The following is a 19,743-nucleotide window of genomic DNA, read 5'->3' on the forward strand; positions in this document are numbered from 1 at the left end:
TTGAGAGGAGAGGTGGGAGGAGACAGCTGCCAACACAACACCTGGAGACAAAATATTACTGTCAGTAGTCTCTGGAAGCTCAGGAGTCCCGAAGCTACGGGACAAGGCATCAGCCTTCACATTTTTTGACCCAGGTCGGTAGGTGACCACAAAATTAAAGCGAGAGAAAAACAAGGCCCACCTAGCCTGACGTGAGTTCAAACGCTTAGCAGTATCCAAATATACTAAGTTCTTATGATCTGTGAGCACAGTTATCGGATGAAGAGCTCCTTCCAAAAAGTGTCGCCAGACTTCAAATGCCCACTTAATGGCAAGGAGCTCTCGATTACCAATATCATAATTCCTCTCACAAGAGGAAAACTTTCTAGAGAAATATGCACAGGGCCTAAGTCTGGTGAGAGTGGAAGACCCCTGAGACAACACTGCACCTACTCCTACCTCGGAGGCATCAACCTCCACAACAAACGGTAGAGAGAGGTCAGGTTGAACCAAAACTGGGGCTGACGAGAATGGCGCTTTTAAAGTTTCAAACGCTGAGCAAGCGGCAGGGGACCAGTTGTTTGGATCAGCACCCTTACGGGTTAGATCCGTGAGGGGTTTGGCGATCACAGAAAAGTTCTTTATAAAGTTCCGATAATAGTTAGCGAAACCTAAAAATCGTTGTAGGGCCTTAAGATTGGTAGGCCGAACCCAGTCCGTGAGCGCCTGAACCTTACTCGGATCCATCTGTACATCAGAGGGAGTCACAACATAACCTAAGAAGGAAACCTTCTGGACGCAAAAAACACACTTTTCCAGCTTAGCGAAGAGGTGGTTTTTGCGCAACCTGGTAAGTACTTGGCGGAGATGTTGCTGGTGAGAAACCATATCAGGAGAAAAAATCAAAATATCGTCTAGATACACCACCATAAACACACCGATGTAATCATGAAAAATGGAGTTCATAAAGCCTTGAAAAACCGCTGGGGCATTACTCAAACCAAAGGGCATAACCAGGTATTCAAAGTGCCCCAAAGGTGTATTAAATGCGGTTTTCCACTCATCCCCTTCTCGGACCCGAATCAGGTTATAAGCCCCTCTGAGATCTAATTTAGAGAAAACTTGGGCCCCAGAAACCTGATTTAAGAGATCCGGGATCAAGGGGAGGGGACCTGAGTTTTTTACCGTTATCTTATTTAATTCTCGATAGTCAATACACGGCCGTAAACCACCATCTTTTTTCTCAACAAAAAAGAACCCGGCCCCAGTGGGCGACTCAGAGGGACGAATATGTCCGATTGCCAAACTCTCATCAACATAACTCTTCAGTGCCTCCCGTTCTGGTACCGACAAGTTATATATACGACCCTTTGGCAATCTAGCATCAGGAAGAAGGTCAATTTTACAATCAAACTCCCTGTGAGGAGGAAGGACTTGGGACAAGGGTTTTGAAAACACATCTGAGTAGTCCGAGAGAAAACCTGGAAGACCCTGATCTTCCGTCACTACTGTACATAGTGAAACTCTGGTCAGGTGCTCCTTACAGAGAGGACCCCAATGAACCAGCTCCAGAGTTTCCCAATTAATTACCGGATTATGGATCCGGAGCCAGGGTAGACCAAGAATGACATTTTCAGACAGGTTTTCCATAACTAGAAAAGAACACCATTCTTCATGCATAGCTCCTACCATAAGCTTTATCTGCGGGGTTCGGAATTTGATCAACCCTGCCTGTAGAGGGGTCAAATCCGCACCCGACATCTGGATAGGAGTGGACAATGGAATCAATGACATGCAAAACTGAGAGACAAAATTATAATCGATTAAATTAGTTGCAGCACCTGAATCCAAAAAGGCGCGACCAGTGCAGGAAACAGACTGAAACTTAACCGTACAAGGTAAATACATTCTAGACACCATAGGGAGTACCTGAGCTCCTAAGCAGTCCCCCCGACTACTGCTTAGGAGCAGAAGTTTTCCTGCTGCTGCCTCTTGGAACAGGTGTTGATCTGATGATCAGGACTTCCACAGTAGAAACAAAGATGGCGTCTTATTCGATGTTGCTTCCGCTGTGCAGGAGAGATGCTATCCAGCTCCATGGATTCCAATTCTGGACTACCTGGAGACGGACTGGCCGCTGGCTGACAGTCCGAGGACACCCGAGGTGATCGCCTGGATCTTAGGCGACGATCAACTCGGATGACCAGAGTCATAGCATCATCTAATGTCTGAGGCTCGGCATAAGCTAAGACTAAGTCCTGTACTCGGTCTGACAGTCCGGACATAAATTGGTCTTTTAGGGCGCAGTCATTCCATTGAGAGTCAGTCACATACTGTCTGAACTGGGCACAATAATCTTCTGCTGTCCGTTCTCCCTGACACAGAGATCTAAGGTGGGAAACTGCCAGTGCTCGGCGGTCAGGTTCGTCATAAATCTGGCCTAAAGCAGAAAAGAAAGCGTCAAGAGAAGAACGGGATGGAGAGTCAGGTGGGAGAGAAAAAGCCCAATTTTGCGGATCCCCACGCAACAGGGAAATTACCACGCCCACCCTTTGAATCTCTGTGCCCGATGAACGAGGGCGTAAAGAAAAGTAAAGTTTACAGCCCTCCCGAAATGAAAAAAATTTCTTACGGTCACCAAAAAACACGTCAGGGAGAGGAACCTTAGGTTCAGGCGTGGGTGGCAGTGGATCCTGCGGTGATGTCTGCCGTGGAACCTGCATAGATTCCTGAATTTGGAGACGGGAAGCTAGATCCTGAACAAGCTGAGTTAGGGTCTGGACCTGAGCGACCACAGCTGACAAAGGCTCCATGGAAGGAGAGAATGTAGCAGGTCGGATACAGGATGCAGACCTATGTGTGGCCAGTGTTTCTGTTAGGATTGGTTACACAAAAGACAGGGGATAGTGAGCCCTGAGCTTGCCCCAACCTCTGTCCCTTCCTATAGCCCCCCCACGCTAAACCGTGGGGCGACTACTTGAAGACTCGGAATATTCTGGGTAAGTGTGGGAAGGGGAACACAAACAGACTGACAAACATAAAACAAAAAGAATCGTAAACAAGCCGGAGTCACAACTAGAGGGTACGTCAATAGCAGAATCAGTAAGCAAAGAGTCAAAGTCCAAAACTAGCCGAGTTAGCAACAATATAGATACAGATACAGAGCAATACAAACTAGCAGCAACCAGGTGGAGAAAGGGATTTTCAAACACTGGCACTGGTGACTAGTGAAGCTGCAATTTATGCAGCCAGAACTCCACCTCCAGAATCTGATAGGAGCTGGACAGTTCCTGGGAATTAACCCCTCATGGTGCAGAACAACCAAGCACCAAGCAGAGGTTCAAAGTCCCAGCCCCTCCTAGACAGCGCGAGATCTTAGCAGCCGCTGCCCAGGACGAGAGGTGGAGTTTGCGCGGATACGCGCCGGGGTACGGAGAACGCTGCTGGTACCACCAGAAGAACCAGAAGTCCCAGCAATCTCTCTAGCGAACCTGACAGTCAGCATTACATGGCTCTGAAGCTCACGTACGCACTGATGACATATGATAACACTGGCTTCGGGGGATGCTTTGGGCCACATTTATAAAAAGCAGTGCAGTTTGCCTGTGGACTGTGCAGGATGCGCCAGATTCATGGTGCACGGTCTTCATGAATCTGGCAGCCCCTGCACTGCTCGGAAGTGTGCACCAGTTTTTTTTGGTGCACTTAGTTCATGCTGTATAATTGTGATGTGACTGGCGCATGTCAGTAATGAATGTGGCACAAATTCCGACTAAGTACTAACACACCCCCTTAGGTGCACAATTCTGTCTTGTCGGACACTGAGCAGTCGTGATACAAAACTGGCCCAAAATGTTTGCACGTTCTTTACAGTTCAAAGTCAGACAGAAAACTGATGCAAATGCTTTAATCAATGTGGGCATTTGACTATTGGCTACTCTAAGATATTGTTACTATTGGCTAAAAGGGGGCTCTGTGATTTGGCTGCTGTGATGTAATTCTTGGCTACTGTATGACGGGACTGTGACTATTGGCTACTGTATGACGGTACTGTGACTATTGGCTGCTATATGACGGGTCTGTGACTATTGGCTACTGTATGACGGGACTGTGACTATTGGCTGCTGTATGACAGGACTGTGACTATTGGCTGCTGTATGACAAGACTGTGACTATTGGCTGCTGTATGACGAGACTGTGACTATTGGCTGCTGTATGACAAGACTGTGACTATTGGCTCCTGTATGACGGGACTGTGACTATTGGCTCCTGTATGACGGGACTGTGACTGTTGGCTCCTGTATGACGGGACTGTGACTATTGGCTCCTGTATGACGGGACTGTGACTATTGGCTGCTATATGACGGGTCTGTGACTATTGGCTACTGTATGACGGGACTGTGACTATTGGCTGCTGTATGACAGGACTGTGACTATTGGCTGCTCTATGACAGGGCTGTGACTATTGGCTACTTTATGACGGGACTGTGACTATTGGCTATTGTATGACATGACTGTGACTATTGGCTGCTGTATGACGGGACTGTGACTATTGGCTCCTGTATGACGGGACTGTGACTATTGGCTCCTGTATGACGGGACTGTGACTATTGGCTCCTGTATGACGGGACTGTGACTATTGGCTCCTGTATGACGGGACTGTGACTATTGGCTGCTATATGACGGGTCTGTGACTATTGGCTACTGTATGACGGGACTGTGACTATTGGCTGCTGTATGACAGGACTGTGACTATTGGCTGCTCTATGACAGGGCTGTGACTATTGGCTGCTCTATGACGGGACTGTGACTATTGGCTATTGTATGACATGACTGTGACTATTGGCTGCTGTATGACGGGTCTGTGACTATTGGCTACTGTATGACGGGACTGTGACTATTGGCTGCTATATGACGGGTCTGTGACTATTGGCTGCTATATGACGGGTCTGTGACTATTGGCTACTGTATGACGGGACTGTGACTATTGGCTGCTGTATGACAGGACTGTGACTATTGGCTACTTTATGACAGGACTGTGACTATTGGCTGCTGTATGACAGGGCTGTGACTATTGGCTGCTGTATGACAGGGCTGTGACTATTGGCTATTTTATGACGGGACTGTGACTATTGGCTATTGTGAGGGCACATATTGCTATGCCGGTGTCTTGGGTTATTTGACATTATGTTCAGCTCTGTGGTTGGCCTGTAATGGTAATGCTTTATAAATGTACCCACTTAACAGCTCGAGTAGATACATTCATACAGTAATAAAATGACATTCTGCAGTGTTAAGGCAACCACGAGGCTGATGTGGACCCCTGTGAAAACTAATTTGACACCAGTTACCTACAACGTCATACAGCCATCGGTCCGCTGTCCGTGGGCAGGGTCTCTGCTTTATGTGACTGCCAGCCACTGTGTGTGGGATCAGACGTACATCAGTCACGGGCATGTCCGTAGGGGGCAGAACTACTACTCTCAGTGGGGGCTGTCAGGATATGCCGGGGGTTATAGTTACACTTGTAGTGTTTGCCTACCAGGCAGCAAAAGATTCCAGTGATGCATTTCGTGTTTGGACTGCAGAACCTGAGGTAAGCAAAATTATTTTGTGTTTGTAGACGAATTGGCTGGACCACAAGCTAAATTTAGCAGCCGGTTAATATGATTGTTATCTCAATTATTATTTTTCATGTCTTTAATGGAAAGTGCCAAGTTTCCACTTACTAATTCTGTTTATACGTTTGGCGTCAGACTCTGGTTTATCTCTGGAAATGTTAATATTTGGAGAAAGAATTTTTTTTCTGTAATAGTAAAGGAAATGGTATGAAGCAGACACTGGGCAGCTCCTTCCTCTGCTCTCCACACCTGTCACAGCTGATTCATTTTTTCGGTAATTTTGGTTTCTACCTATGTGTGCTGTGGAAGAAGGCAGATCACTATCCCAATCATCTTAGTAAAGTAGACCTGTCACCTCTTCTGACACATATATGTTATTATATACTTGCACACCCAGGCAATACCAATTCTGGAACATTTTTCTACAACTTTTTGCTTTGTCTTCCCTTTAATCTCCATCTTAATGCATAATGAATAAACTTGATGTTACCAAAAGGGCGTGTCCCTTTACAATCTTGCACTGTAAGCCCTGAGTGAACAATATCAGACTATGTAAAGTCACAGCGATATTTCAAGATTGTAGCTGGACTGTAGTGCAATGGTATGTAAGATCTCTGGACTGAACACAAAGCAGTCCCTCCACTCTGCTATGGGTTGGCGCTGTAGTAGGCTTCTGGCTAGATATTTCAGCAGAGGGGCTGTGGAGCAGTTTGAATTCTGAGATCAAAGAACACAGCAGTGTGAGGAGACTCTGCCTGTGCTACAAGGCCAGCTACTATCCTTGAATATAAATGTCCTGCTACAACCTAACACTGCCACAGGTTTGTACGGTCAAAACTGCTAATAAACTTCCTTTAAACAGGCATTGACATATACGGTAGTTACCTTTCAACAGGTGATGCTTCACATTAAGCCCTATCTATATTCCTGCAATATCCAGAGGTTGGGAGAAAAACCTTTGTAATGGTTACCAACAGGAAATAATATTCAGCTGAGCCATGCAGAGTTTTCATTTAAAGGGAACCTGTCAACAGCGAACCTGTCTCCCAACCCCCTCATTCTCCCTCCTCACAAATCCTCATTGGGCAGTCACACACATCCAATTGGCAAGATTTATCAAGCTGTCCAAGAGTAAGGCCCCTTTCACACTTGCGTTTTTCACGCACGTTTTTTGTGCGTGCTTTTGGCGCGCGTTGAAATCTCGACATGCTCTACTTTTGCAAGTCACGCGCGTGAAAAACGCACCATACAAGTCTATGGCGATGCATCAAAAACGCATTGCACTCTGAGACACTGGCAAGTGCAATGCGTTTTTCACACATCAATTGCCATAGAAAAGATAGAGCTCAGTCCTGCACGTGAAAAACGCATTGAAATTGCATTGAAAATGTGCGTGAAAAACTGAGACACTGAACAAACTCTGATTGAAAACTGATTGCACTCTGATGAAAAATGTCAGTTTCTCACTGACCAAACCCTGAGCGCACCCTGATCAGACTCTGACGTGATCTGCAACGCAAGTGTGGCAGGAGCCTAAGAATGTTCTTAGTTGCCCATGGCAACCAATTAACTGAGCTGTAATTGGTTGCCATAGGCAACTAAGAATATTTTTACTTTTAGACAGCTTGACAAATCTGCCCCAATGTCTCTCAACTCCCTCATTCTCTCTCCCTGATGAATTCTCTTCAGCCAGTCACACACAGCCAAAAATCTCTCTCAACTCCCTCATCATCAGTCAGGGGGGTGTTCTCTTTAAGAGCTAACTTTATTTTTGCTCCATTTGTGATTTCCACTTTCATATTCCCAGGATTGGAGCACCCTCCGCAGTGTTGCCTGGGAATAAGGTTGGCTGTAAATAATGGATGAAGCTCTGCTCACATATTTCAGTAATATTTAACAACGGCATTCATTATGCATTAAATAGAGATGCTGCGCGAGAGATTTATAGGAAATGTTTTCCCATTTGCATTTTAAGTAATAGGAGCTTAAAAGCAGAGATAATTTCCTCTAAACACAGGCCACTTATCTCCTGTGCCTGGCACTCACGCCGAGTACTTAGAATACAGCCAGACGATGGCTCTCACAATGTAATTAGCGCTCCGCCGCGTTCTCCTTCATGTGAGGAGTCGGCCGGCTTTGTCATGTCTCTACAGGCAGAGCGCCACGTAATCTCGCCACGGATCACGTATGCAGACACATTCATTCTCTTACACATAAGAACGGGTAAGGATTATGGGCCAATTATGCGAATAAAGTCTTTTATGGCTTTTCTTGGAAAACTGTAATCCATGGTCATATTCTGTATTTAGGACTGCCTTTGTAATATGCCTATTAGGTATGTAATAGAGCAGGAGAAGCTGAGATGTACATAGGGTCCAGGCAGCATGTTATAGAGCAGGAGGAGCTGAGCAGATTGTTCAGTGACCTGTGTGCAGGCAGAATGATATAGAGCAGTGATTTTCAACCTTTTTTGAGCCGCGGCACACTTTTTATACTTAGAAAATCCTGGGGCACACCACCAACCAAAATAGCACAAAATGACACTAAAACAGTCATAAAAGGCCTCCCTTTACTAATAAAAAGGCCCTAGCTGCCTCCCTTTACTAATAAAAAGGCCCTAGCTGCCTCCCTTTACTAATAAAAAGCCCCTAGATGCCCCCCTTTACTAATAAAAAGCCCCTAGATGCCTCCCTTTACTAATAAAAAAGCCCCTGGCGGCCTCCCTTTACTAATAAAAACCCCCTGGCTGCCTCCCTTTACTAATAAAAAGCCCCTGGCGGCCTCCCTTTACTAATAAAAAGGCCCTAGCTGCTTCCCTTTACTAATAAAAAGCCCCTGGCTGCCTCCCTTTACTAATAAAAAGGCCCTAGATGCCTCCCTTTACTAATAAAAAGCCCCTAGCTGCCTCCCTTTACTAATAAAAACGCCCTAGCTGCCTCCCTTTACTAATAAAAAGCCCCTAGCTGCCTCCCTTTACTAATAAAAAGCCCCTAGATGCCTCCCTTTACTAATAAAAAGGCCCTAGCGGCCTCCCTTTACTAATAAAAAAGCCCCTGGCGGCCTCCCTTTACTAATAAAAACCCCCTGGCTGCCTCCCTTTACTAATAAAAAGCCCCTGGCGGCCTCCCTTTACTAATAAAAAGGCCCTAGCTGCTTCCCTTTACTAATAAAAAGCCCCTGGCTGCCTCCCTTTACTAATAAAAAGGCCCTAGCTGCCTCCCTGTACTAATAAAAAGCCCCTAGCGGCCTCCCTTTACTAATAAAAAGCCCCTGGCGGCCTCCCTTTACTAATAAAAAGGCCCTAGCTGCCTCCCTTTACTAATAAAAAGGCCCTAGCTGCCTCCCTTTACTAATAAAAAGCCCCTAGCGGCCTCCCTTTACTAATAAAAAGCCCCTGGCGGCCTCCCTTTACTAATAAAAAGGCCCTAGCTGCCTCCCTTTACTAATAAAAAGGCCCTAGCTGCCTCCCTTTACTAATAAAAAGGCCCTAGCTGCCTCCCTTTACTAATAAAAAGCCCCTAGCTGCCTCCCTTTACTAATAAAAAGCCCCTAGCGGCCTCCCTTTACTAATAAAAAGCCCCTGGCGGCCTCCCTTTACTAATAAAAAGCCCCTGGCGGCCTCCCTTTACTAATAAAAAGCCCCTGGCGGCCTCCCTTTACTAATAAAAAGCCCCTGGCGGCCTCCCTTTACTAATAAAAAGGCCCTAGCTGCCTCCCTTTACTAATAAAAAGCCCCTAGCGGCCTCCCTTTACTAATAAAAAGCCCCTGGCGGCCTCCCTTTACTAATAAAAAGGCCCTAGCTGCCTCCCTTTACTAATAAAAAGGCCCTAGCTGCCTCCCTTTACTAATAAAAAGGCCCTAGCTGCCTCCCTTTACTAATAAAAAGGCCCTAGCTGCCTCCCTTTACTAATAAAAAGCCCCTGGCGGCCTCCCTTTACTAATAAAAAGCCCCTGGCGGCCTCCCTTTACTAATAAAAAGGCCCTAGCAGCCTCCCTTTACTAATAAAAAGGCCCTAGCAGCCTCCCTTTACTAATAAAAAGGCCCTAGCTGCCTCCCTTTACTAATAAAAAGCCCCTAGCTGCCTCCCTTTACTAATAAAAAGCCCCTGGCGGCCTCCCTTTACTAATAAAAAGCCCCTGGCGGCCTCCCTTTACTAATAAAAAGCCCCTGGCGGCCTCCCTTTACTAATCAAGAGCCCCTAGCAGCCTCCCTTTACTAATAAAAAGGCCCTAGCGGCCTCCCTTTACTAATAAAAAGGCCCTAGCTGCCTCCCTTTACTAATAAAAAGCCCCTGGCTGCCTCCCTTTACTAATAAAAAGCCCCTGGCTGCCTCCCTTTACTAATAAAAAGCCCCTGGCTGCCTCCCTTTACTAATAAAAAGGCCCTAGCGGTCTCCCATTACAAAGTAAGAGCCCGTAGCGGCCTCCCTTTACAAATTAAGAGCCCGTAGCGGCCTCCCTTTACAAATTAAGAGCCCGTAGCGGCCTCTCTTTACTAATTAATAGGCCCTAGAGGCCTCCATTTACTATTTAAAAGGCCCTAGAGCCCCCCTTTACTAATTAAAAGGCCCTAGAGCCCCCCCTTTACTAATTAAAAGGCCCTAGAGGCCCCCCTTTACTAATTAAAAGGCCCTAGAGGCCCCCCTTTACTAATTAAAAGGCCCTAGAGGCCCCCCTTTACTAATTAAAAGGCCCTAGAGGCCCCCCTTTACTAATTAAAAGGCCCTAGAGGCCCCCCTTTACTAATTAAAAGGCCCTAGAGGCCCCCCTTTACTAATTAAAAGGCCCTAGAGGCCCCCCTTTACTAATTAAAAGGCCCTAGAGGCCCCTCTTTACTAATTAAAAGGCCCTAGAGGCCCCCCTTAACAAATAAAAAGCCCCAGCCTACCTTTACTAATAAAAAAAAAAACCCTTGCTACCTTCCTTATACAAATAATAACCTTATATACTTACCCTTGATGTCTTCTTCCGCGTAGCGTCACTCCTAATGGCGATCCGCTCACCTTCTGTAGCTCCTGCACCGCGCGCCTCTGGTCACGTGACTTTCGCGTCAGTCACGTGACATGGGCCGCGCGGTACAGGAGCTACAGAAGACAGGCAGATCGCCGACGCGGGACTTGGAGGTAAGTATGGGGCAGAAATACGGGGGCGCGGCGGCAGCTCGACACCGGGGCAGCCTAGTTCGGGCAACTTTCCCCCGCGGCACACTCAACCTTGTGTCGCGGCACACTAGTGTGCCGCGGCACACAGGTTGAAAATCACTGATATAGAGCATAAAGAGCTGACAAAACTATACTGTGTCCTATTTCTAGGAAGCATGTTATAGAGAAGGAGGAGCTGAGCAGATTGTACAGTGTCCAATCTGCAGGCAGCATGTTATAGAGCAGGTGGAACTGAGCAGATTGCTCAGTGACCTGTCTACAGGCAGCATGTTATAGAACAGGAGGAGCTGACAAGATTATACAGTGTCCTATCTGCAGGCAGTATTTTATAGAGCAGGAGGAGCTGAGAAGATTGTACATAGTGTCCAATTTGCAGGCAACATGTTATAGAGCAGGAGAAGCTGAACAGATTGTATACAGGCTGTGCAAATTGATAAATAGATAAATAGATTCATTATAACTTGTATTTTATACATAATGTTCTCTGCTCTATCTGAGCTATGAAGTCAAGAAGGCGTTCCTACCCCTGATTGACAGCTCAGCTATTTCTGTATAAATACCATACAAATATGACAGTCCATCACTGATACATCCACCCCATGACTTCCTAGCATGACAAGAAGAGAGATTTCAAGGTATCAAATACACGTTCTACTAAATGTATTTCATGAATGTGTTAAGAAAGTGATCTACAGTCTGTGGATTCTAGATACATAGATGTATCTATATATCTGTATAATCATTCATGTGTTATATATGATGATATAGATACCTGGTCTGCACATGGATGAACAGTCACTTATATACCACATTCTGCTAAACTACGGGGGGATAATATTGGTAACAGAATCACTTCTGTGTAAAATGAGACTTACCTACAAAATCATTATGTGGTTATGGCTATAGACTGAGCCAATAGATATATACATTACTAATAAGAAATCCGAGGCAGCGGAGCTCCATGGTGATCACATAAAATCAATCTATGAGGTTTCACACCTACCTACTAGCGCTCCAGAAATAGCAGCGACGTGAGCTCCTCTGTTAAGGTCTCATCAGATGTTCGGTCTGGGGGATGGAAAGGTGGGAGGCTTCAATGTGTACAGCTCAGTGTTCACATCGGTGACTTCCTTGTCAGCAGTAACTTATAGCTATTTCTGTATTGTCAGTGTATTTTTGGCTTCTGGGATAGCGGTATTGTATTTCTGACAGATTAAACTACTTTTTTTATTGGGTTCAATAAAGAAGATGAGTGCTGTAAAGACACAGAGTCAATGGCGTAACTAGGAGAGGCAGGGCCCCATAGCAACCTTCTGATTGGGGACCTCAGTCTCCCTTAAAAATATACATATGTACATTCACCCATGTAGGTTATAATCACACACATCAATATACTTATATAAACACATTTATATACTTATACACATATAGCATATACACACCACATGCACAGATACAGCATAAACATATACTATATACACAGCACATATACATACATACAGCATATATACAATACATATACTACCTTATACACCCATGCAGCATATAGACACATACACATACAGTATAAACACATATAGCATATACACATCAGCATATACACTCCCAATGCCCCCTGACACTGTGGGCCCCATAGCAGCTGCTATGGCTACTACCATTGCACATTCATTTGGGATGTTGTACTACAGTGATGTTGTCTCATGTAGGCAACCCCTTACCATAGACGTCAGAGCAAAGTCTCTGATTCTTTACCCCCCTCCATGGGAAAAGAATAGCTCCGAGTCTGAAAGACTTGGCCCTTTGATGTGTTACATGGTCGCCCATTCACTTCTACCATCATATTAATGGTAGACTAGTCCTCTGACCGCCTTAGCTTCTGGGACCAGTCACGACTGGACTAGTGACGGGGTATGAAGAAATTATAAGTTGAGGCACTCAACAGAGGTGTCGTTGACGTAAGCCGGAGTGCCTCAGACTAATTTTTGGCAAACTCATGTTTCGGATTATAATAAAAGAAGTTCTTACTAGAACAAGTCCTAAGAATCTTGTGCGTAAGAATAGTCTACCATCAGTCAATCCCATTGTAGATGTCCTTTAAGTAACCAGCATGTAGTACTACATTTTACCAGCAGGGGAAAGGGAATTACTTGGACGCATGCCGATTGTTGGTCAGATGCACCTTTTAAAATTGTAGAGAAAATACCCTTAAACAACATTTAGAAGTGAACAGAAACGCAATCATTTTAAGTTCAATATTTTGATCATGTCTAAAGCCTAGGTGCAATATTCTGATGGATTTTTATGATTTGTGAGCTCCTTCATCCATTACTCAGAGCTTTAATGTAGGTCATGTATCTGACAGCAGAGGTGAACTAAATGGTTGTCTGTTTCCAATGGCAACCAGTAGATTTCATATAGCAGTCATGGATATAAATTAATGGAGACACAGATAACCTTTTACAGATGTTTTTATTGACACAAAAAAATCCTGAAATCTTTAAACCATGTAGATATATGACCTCTTCGGACATATATGTATATTTTTGCAGTTCTTGTATTCTCCGCAAGCTTTTTTTCTTACATTTCTGTGTTGTGCTGTTCCTCCTGGGTGTGGCCACTCTCCTTGTCAATAGGGCGTGTCCCTACATACTCTTACACTGTCCACTCAGCTCTGAATGTACACTAACATGTCAATTTGGTAAGGGAAAATGGTTACACCCACTTGCCAATTTATTCAGTCGGTGTAAGAGAGGATTGATGCAACCCAGATCTAATATCATAGGAAGAGATTTTCCAAAAACTACAATTTCATAGCTGCTAATACAAGTATTTATTGAAACTGACAAGTCAAGTAGAGACTTCACAGCACTTTAACATGTGAAATGTGGGCTAAAGAGGAAGTAGAATCTAACATTTAAAAATTAAGAATTTTAGCACCAATCCGGCTAGTCTGTTTAAAAGGTTATCTTGGTTAAAAGCCAGGAATATCGTGAAAACGAGAAAGAACACACCCTTCATGTGCAGGATCACATGAGCAGTAACATATTCAGATTAGTGTCTTTGGTTTATCAGTCTTAATTTTGATGGTAGATTTCCTTTAAATGCAAACTTTCCCAAATTGCTTAAAGGGGTTGTCTATAGGCTATATGTAGTAACAAGACTTGTTACTGTGTGTTATGTAAACTTGTTCTCTGTCTTCTCCTCCAGGTTATGGACATGCTGCTCCAGGAACGGATGCCGGGAAGGTGTTCTGTATGTTCTATGCCGTCCTTGGGATTCCTCTCACCCTGGTCATGTTCCAAAGCCTGGGAGAACGCATGAACACATTTGTCCGATTTCTATTAAAAAAGTTGAAAAAATGTTTCCGTATGAGGAAGACAGAGGTGTCCATGGAGAATATGGTCTTGGTTGGTTTCCTCTCTTGTATTGGCACTCTGGGCATTGGCGCAGCCGCCTTCTCATACTTTGAAGGTTGGACCTTCTTCCACTCTTACTATTATTGCTTCATTACACTTACAACCATAGGTTTTGGAGACTTTGTTGCCCTTCAGAAAAATGAAGCTTTGCAGAAGAAACCACCATATGTTGCTTTTAGCTTTATGTATATCCTGGTGGGACTGACAGTAATTGGAGCTTTCCTCAATTTAGTTGTCCTCCGTTTCTTGACCATGAACTCGGAAGATGAAAGACGTGATGCAGAAGAGAGGGCTTCTCTGCGGAGGGCACAGAATAGCTTCTCTCTACAGTCCAAGATGGATGCTCGGAGTAGGAGCTCTATTTATCTTCCCATAGGAGATAGGACAAGTCAGATTAACCTCATCCCTCTCATGCAGGATGATCACGATAGGGGGAGACGCAGGTCTTCAAATGCAACCTCAAGAGCAGGGTCCTTTTGCACCTGTATGTGTTACCGCTCCCCTTTTTGTGACAGTCCTGCGATATCGCATCATGAGGCGCTGAGCTGCCACACCAACCCAGTTTATTACAACTCAATCTCTTACAAAATTGATGAAATCTCACTGAGCACTCGCGACAACACCGGCTTCTCATCTCCCGACAGCATTTTTTCACCAGAGAACCAGCGGTACACAAATCATTTCAGAGTCAGGAGGAAATCTATCTAAAGTCATTGGTGTAATACGTGCGGATGAACTCATCCTACACTCTTGTTAGGCTTTTTAAGGTCCTCTCGGAGGTCTTTAACTCTGTAAGGCAAGGACTTTCATACGTTGTGTGCAGGTCCTTTGCATTTGACCTTGTGAAGAACATCTACAGTTACTAAATGCCATCAGTTTTTGTATTGTATACAGTATTGCTTTCTTTGTATGTAGCACTTGCAGCTGAATCCAAGAGAAACTAATCAGAATTATGTAGCAAATCAATGTAAATTATGGTATTTCTTGGTATTGGAATAGTCATGTACATTGGAAGATATTTTGTAAATGGGAGGGGGGATTTTCATTACCTGTAATTCTTGGACATCTGTGAATAGGTAGGATGCATGACTACAGTATTCTTCTTTAAAATACAGCTGTGTCTCCATAGGGATTAAAATCCATCCATTACAGCTGATGTGACTAATGGACCTGCACCATGTTTCTTCCTCAGGTCTACCAGATGATCAGATGACATTTTTATTGATTTTGAGGGTTGAGAACTGAACTGGTGGATACATTTTTAGATTAAACCTACCTGCTCACCGGCCTGTGTCTCTCTTTTTGTTGGTGTGGTCCTCAGTTTGGTGGGTCCAAGAGAGGTTGGCTCTATCAATGTGGGTTATCTAGGTGGTCCAAGGGTCAGTTGGTCTTCTTGCACAAGTAGCATTCTACAAATGTGTCTACCGCAGTCATATTCTGAGCTAAACATTCTCTTTGGACTACAGGGGCATCATGCCACAGAACCAAGCATGCCCCAGACCAACAATCTGCCTCTACTTCAGATGCTGGGAAATATGCAAATATATTATCCAAGATGGGACAAGGAAATCTGCTCCTTCTGGAATAGACATACTTGTTTGGCTTTAATCTTACATCATGTCGTTAGGACTCATGAAAGTCATGCTTGATGTTAAGGGAGCTACCTTACAAGGTAGAAAAAGGAGGCACTGTTTCCCTTGCCCCATCCTATAAAATGTATTTGCATATTTCCCAGAATCCCCAAGTGCAGCATCAATGGCTATAAGTTTCCACACACCTACAATGTTCTCGGTAAGGAGAGCTCTTACTTCCTGACTTCAGATGGTAACCCAAAAAAAGAACAAAAGGAAAATCGAGCTACAAGTTTTGTATCCTTATTACAAGCATGATGATAGTGGTGATGCCAGGTCTATTACAGGAGCAGCTATGGGCATTGGAGAGTGTTGTGTGGTTGGTCTGAAAAATGAAAATCTAGATAAGAACTTGTGCTCTTGTAGAAGTGCCTACAGAAGTTCAGATATAATGTCATACACAACACGTCCCTTGGGCCTGGAGGCCCCCACGTCTGTCTTCACATATGAAGATGAGACCGGCTAGCCATCCTGCTGTTTTCCAGCCATGCAGCCAACCCCACATATTGTTATCATCGGGATAAGATCAACTAGAGCCGGCCCCCTCACTTCAAGGCCCACACGTCAGCTGCATTTCTGTCTCTACGGATGCCCTTGGCCACATGTAGAAGTACGTATGGAGGCTCTTTCAGCTGTATACTGTCAATTGTAGTAGAATCTTTTACCTTGGGGCTGCACTAAGTGTTTGAGCACCTCTGATCAGTTGATGGCTGCAGGATCAGTTCAGACCACTAAATAGTGAACACTGGGACACATTTAGGCTACATTCACACAACTGCTGGGGGACGTATATACAGCCGCAAGCTTGCCAGCGTATATACGTCCCCCACAGGCCGGTAATGGGCGCACAGAGCAGTACGGTGCAGCACACTTGCGGCACCGTACCGCTGCGTACATGTGGAAAAGATAGGACATGTCCTATCTTTCCCCGTATTACAGTGCTCACCCCCTCATCCTCTCCTGTGCGCTGACATGTGCCTGCTGTGCCGTTAGTATGAGTAGCCTTCCTAAAGTCCTTGCACCCCTTTTCTGTCTGTCTTTGCATGTTCTTTTAGGTGCAAACTGCTTGCACTGGTATTTTGTTGGTCCAGCTGTACAAGGCGATCTGCTGCTCAGACGGGCCATGTGCCGAATTTATCAAGCAGAAATGTGCAAGCCTTATGTCTGTTGGGGCAGTGCAGGGAGCCCAAGATTTAAGAAGAACGGGTGCCAGAAACCCTGAATCTGGTGCACCCTGCAGTATACAAAGGCAAGCATCACTATGATGCATGGATTTTCTTTCTCTGCATGTGATCATTCCGTGATATCAGGTCAGCAAGCGGTCTGACCCATTCATATGCCATTAGGCTTCTAAATGTATGTGTAGCATGTGACAGAGTAAATAGATCTCCACCATACTACAGTACTCTCAGGTACCATCTGGAGCTTTCTTTCATTACACCTTTTTATATCGGACCCATTTCTCAGCATTTGGTGCCCGAAGGATGTTGCATCGTCCAGGATGGTGCATTTTCTCTAAAAAATTAAACTACAAATAATTTAGTGTGTTTCCATTCTTAGAATAACATATTCCCTTGGGGTAGAGGGGTCTATGGGATCTTTGCTTTAGGTGCAGCATTTTGTGGCGCAGGGGCAGAAACGATATAAAACAGGAACAATCTCTTCATATATACATGCAAGCAATTTGTACTTTTCAGTGCAAAGTCGAACAGAAAACTGGCGCTAAATGTGGGACAATGGCAGGTTTATAAAAAGTGCACTCTGTACTATGCAGTCCGCCTCATGAGGGTGCAGGGTGCGCCCCATCTCTTTTTTGGTGCACCTTTAACAATGGGCCACATTAATTAAATGTCTGCACCTGTTTTCTTGCCCAGTTTTGTGTCACGGCTGCACTAGGTCCGCTACACCAACAAAAATCTGCAACTAAGGGGCGTTCTGGTGTCGATTCAGACTTATCAACATTTATTAAAGTGACTTGACAGAATTGTGTTGCATACTGTATGTTAAAGGTGCACCTAAAAAGAGATGGTGCGCACTTCCCGAGCAGTGCAGGGGGGGGGGGGCAGATAATTGTATACCGTGCACCAGGATTCAATAATGTGGCGCACCCTGTACATTCATGAGGCAAACTGCACATAGTGCCTTCTTTTGATAAATCTGGGCCAATGTTATCACAATGTATAACATATTAACATTAGCGTTCTGTAAAACAATGCTAACCACTGCATGACCAGTTTTCCCCAAAAGCACATACCGCTTTGCCGAAATAATCAAGAAAGTGCCAAAAAGAGACTTCATAAATGTTATGGAAGGCATTTTGACTGTGAAGTCTGACGCTGGTGATTTATGAATTTCCCCCATTGCGTTAACATTGCATTGGTAAACAAAAATGTTAACACAACGGGGGTCATTTTCATAAGGGCCCGATTCGTGTTTTCCCGCCGTGTTACTCGAATATTTCCAATTTGCGCCGATTTTCCCTGAATTGCCCCAGGATTTTGGCGCACGCGTTCGGATTGTGGCGCATCGGCGCCGGCATGCACGCAACAGAAATAGGGGACATGGCCATAAAAAAACCCGACGGATTCGGAAAAACCGGCGCTCGACACGAGCTTACGTGCACCCAGGGCAGGACGGTGAACTCCGATGCAATCCGATGGTCTTCAGCGCAGCAGCGACGCCTGGTGGACGTCGGAGAAACTGCCTTAGTGAATCCCGGCCGGACCCGAATCCTCCACAGAGATCGCGCCGCTGGATCGCGAATGGACCGGGTAAGTAAATCTGCCCCAATGTAATTAGGCAAGTCTCCTCCCCTCAGCGAATGTAATAGAGGTCATTTACTAAGGGCCCGAATCGCGTTTTTATGGCGATTTACCAGAATTTTTCCGTTTTGCGACGATTTTCTCTGAATTGCCCCAGGTTTTTGGAGCATGCGATCAGATTGTGGCGCATCCGCGCCGGCATGCACGCGACGGAAATCGGGGGGCGTGGCCGTACGAAAACCCGAAGGATTACGAAAAACTGCCACATTTTAAAAAAAAAATATGTCGCTGGACACGCGCTTACCTGCACTCGGCCCGGCTTGGTGAAGTTCAGTGCATTCCGATGAACTTCAGCGCAGCAGCGACACCTGGTTGGAGGAACTGCCTTAGTGAATCGCCGAAAGACCCGAATCCTCCACACAGAACGCGCCGCTGGACCGGGTAAATAAATCTGCCCCAATGTGTTACAAAACGCAATGTAAACACCACATGTGAACGCAGCCTGACAATTCAGACCTGTAGTATGTATGCAAAACCTGAAACAGATAGCGCAACAGCGTGTAAGCGTTATCAGTCAGGCATGACCTTCTGTGGGTCCCAAATCGATGAGAAAAAAAAAATACATACCATATATTATAAATGTGCACGGGCATAACCTGTCGCCTGTTCCCTAGCAACGTGGACAGTTTTCCGGCTGACACTTTCCTACATGTGCTATGGTGCAGCGCCAATGTAATATCGAAAATTCCTTATTAGTTAAAACTTGGCCGAGGTCTTGATAATTCATTGGCTGATTAAAAAGAGAGGGGGAACGGGAGATTAAAATCTGCAGAAATGTAAAATGTAATTTTAAAGTAGCTTTAGGCGGATTTGTAGCAGAGAACACGGCTGTAGACACGCTGCCAAATGTGCTACTAGTATCAAAATGTAGGACATCTCCGTTGTCAGGGAAATTATAGGGGCCGCATAAGATTACATAAAGTGCGTCCGGAAACACTTGTAGACTGTCAGCCACTGACTTTACTTAGCTTGTATTCCTGATACAACAAATATGCAACTTTTTATAGTCACTTACCTTTTTCACCAGAGTGTCTCCTTTTGCATGTAACATCTTCATGGTGGATTTCTTTTTTTAATCAAAACATTTTTTATTGTGTTTTTTTTTTTACAA

At 44.9% G+C, this 19,743-nt stretch overlaps 1 protein-coding gene and 1 long non-coding RNA gene across 4 annotated transcripts in view; one reads left to right on the plus strand and one right to left on the minus strand.

The window, feature by feature from the left end:
• The window catches only part of LOC140064597 (potassium channel subfamily K member 9-like), a 39,352-nt gene extending 23,888 nt beyond the window's left edge, over positions 1-15,464 (plus strand). For all 3 annotated transcript variants that reach the window (XM_072111654.1, XM_072111653.1, XM_072111656.1), the window contains exon 3: positions 13,971-15,464. In XM_072111654.1, the coding sequence (XP_071967755.1) occupies positions 13,971-14,887 (917 nt within the window). In that variant the 3' untranslated portion in view covers positions 14,888-15,464. The remainder of the gene's footprint in view (positions 1-13,970) is intronic.
• On the minus strand, positions 14,841-19,708 carry LOC140064598 (uncharacterized). Its single transcript, XR_011847779.1, has 2 exons — positions 19,648-19,708; positions 14,841-17,325 (listed from the first exon to the last, which is right to left on the minus strand). It is a non-coding gene; the product is annotated as an uncharacterized lncRNA (long non-coding RNA).
• Between the last annotated feature and the right edge of the window lie 35 nt (positions 19,709-19,743).

The sequence above is a fragment of the Engystomops pustulosus genome, chromosome 6 (genome assembly GCF_040894005.1).
Source record: "Engystomops pustulosus chromosome 6, aEngPut4.maternal, whole genome shotgun sequence".
NCBI classification, from domain to species: domain Eukaryota; kingdom Metazoa; phylum Chordata; class Amphibia; order Anura; family Leptodactylidae; genus Engystomops; species Engystomops pustulosus.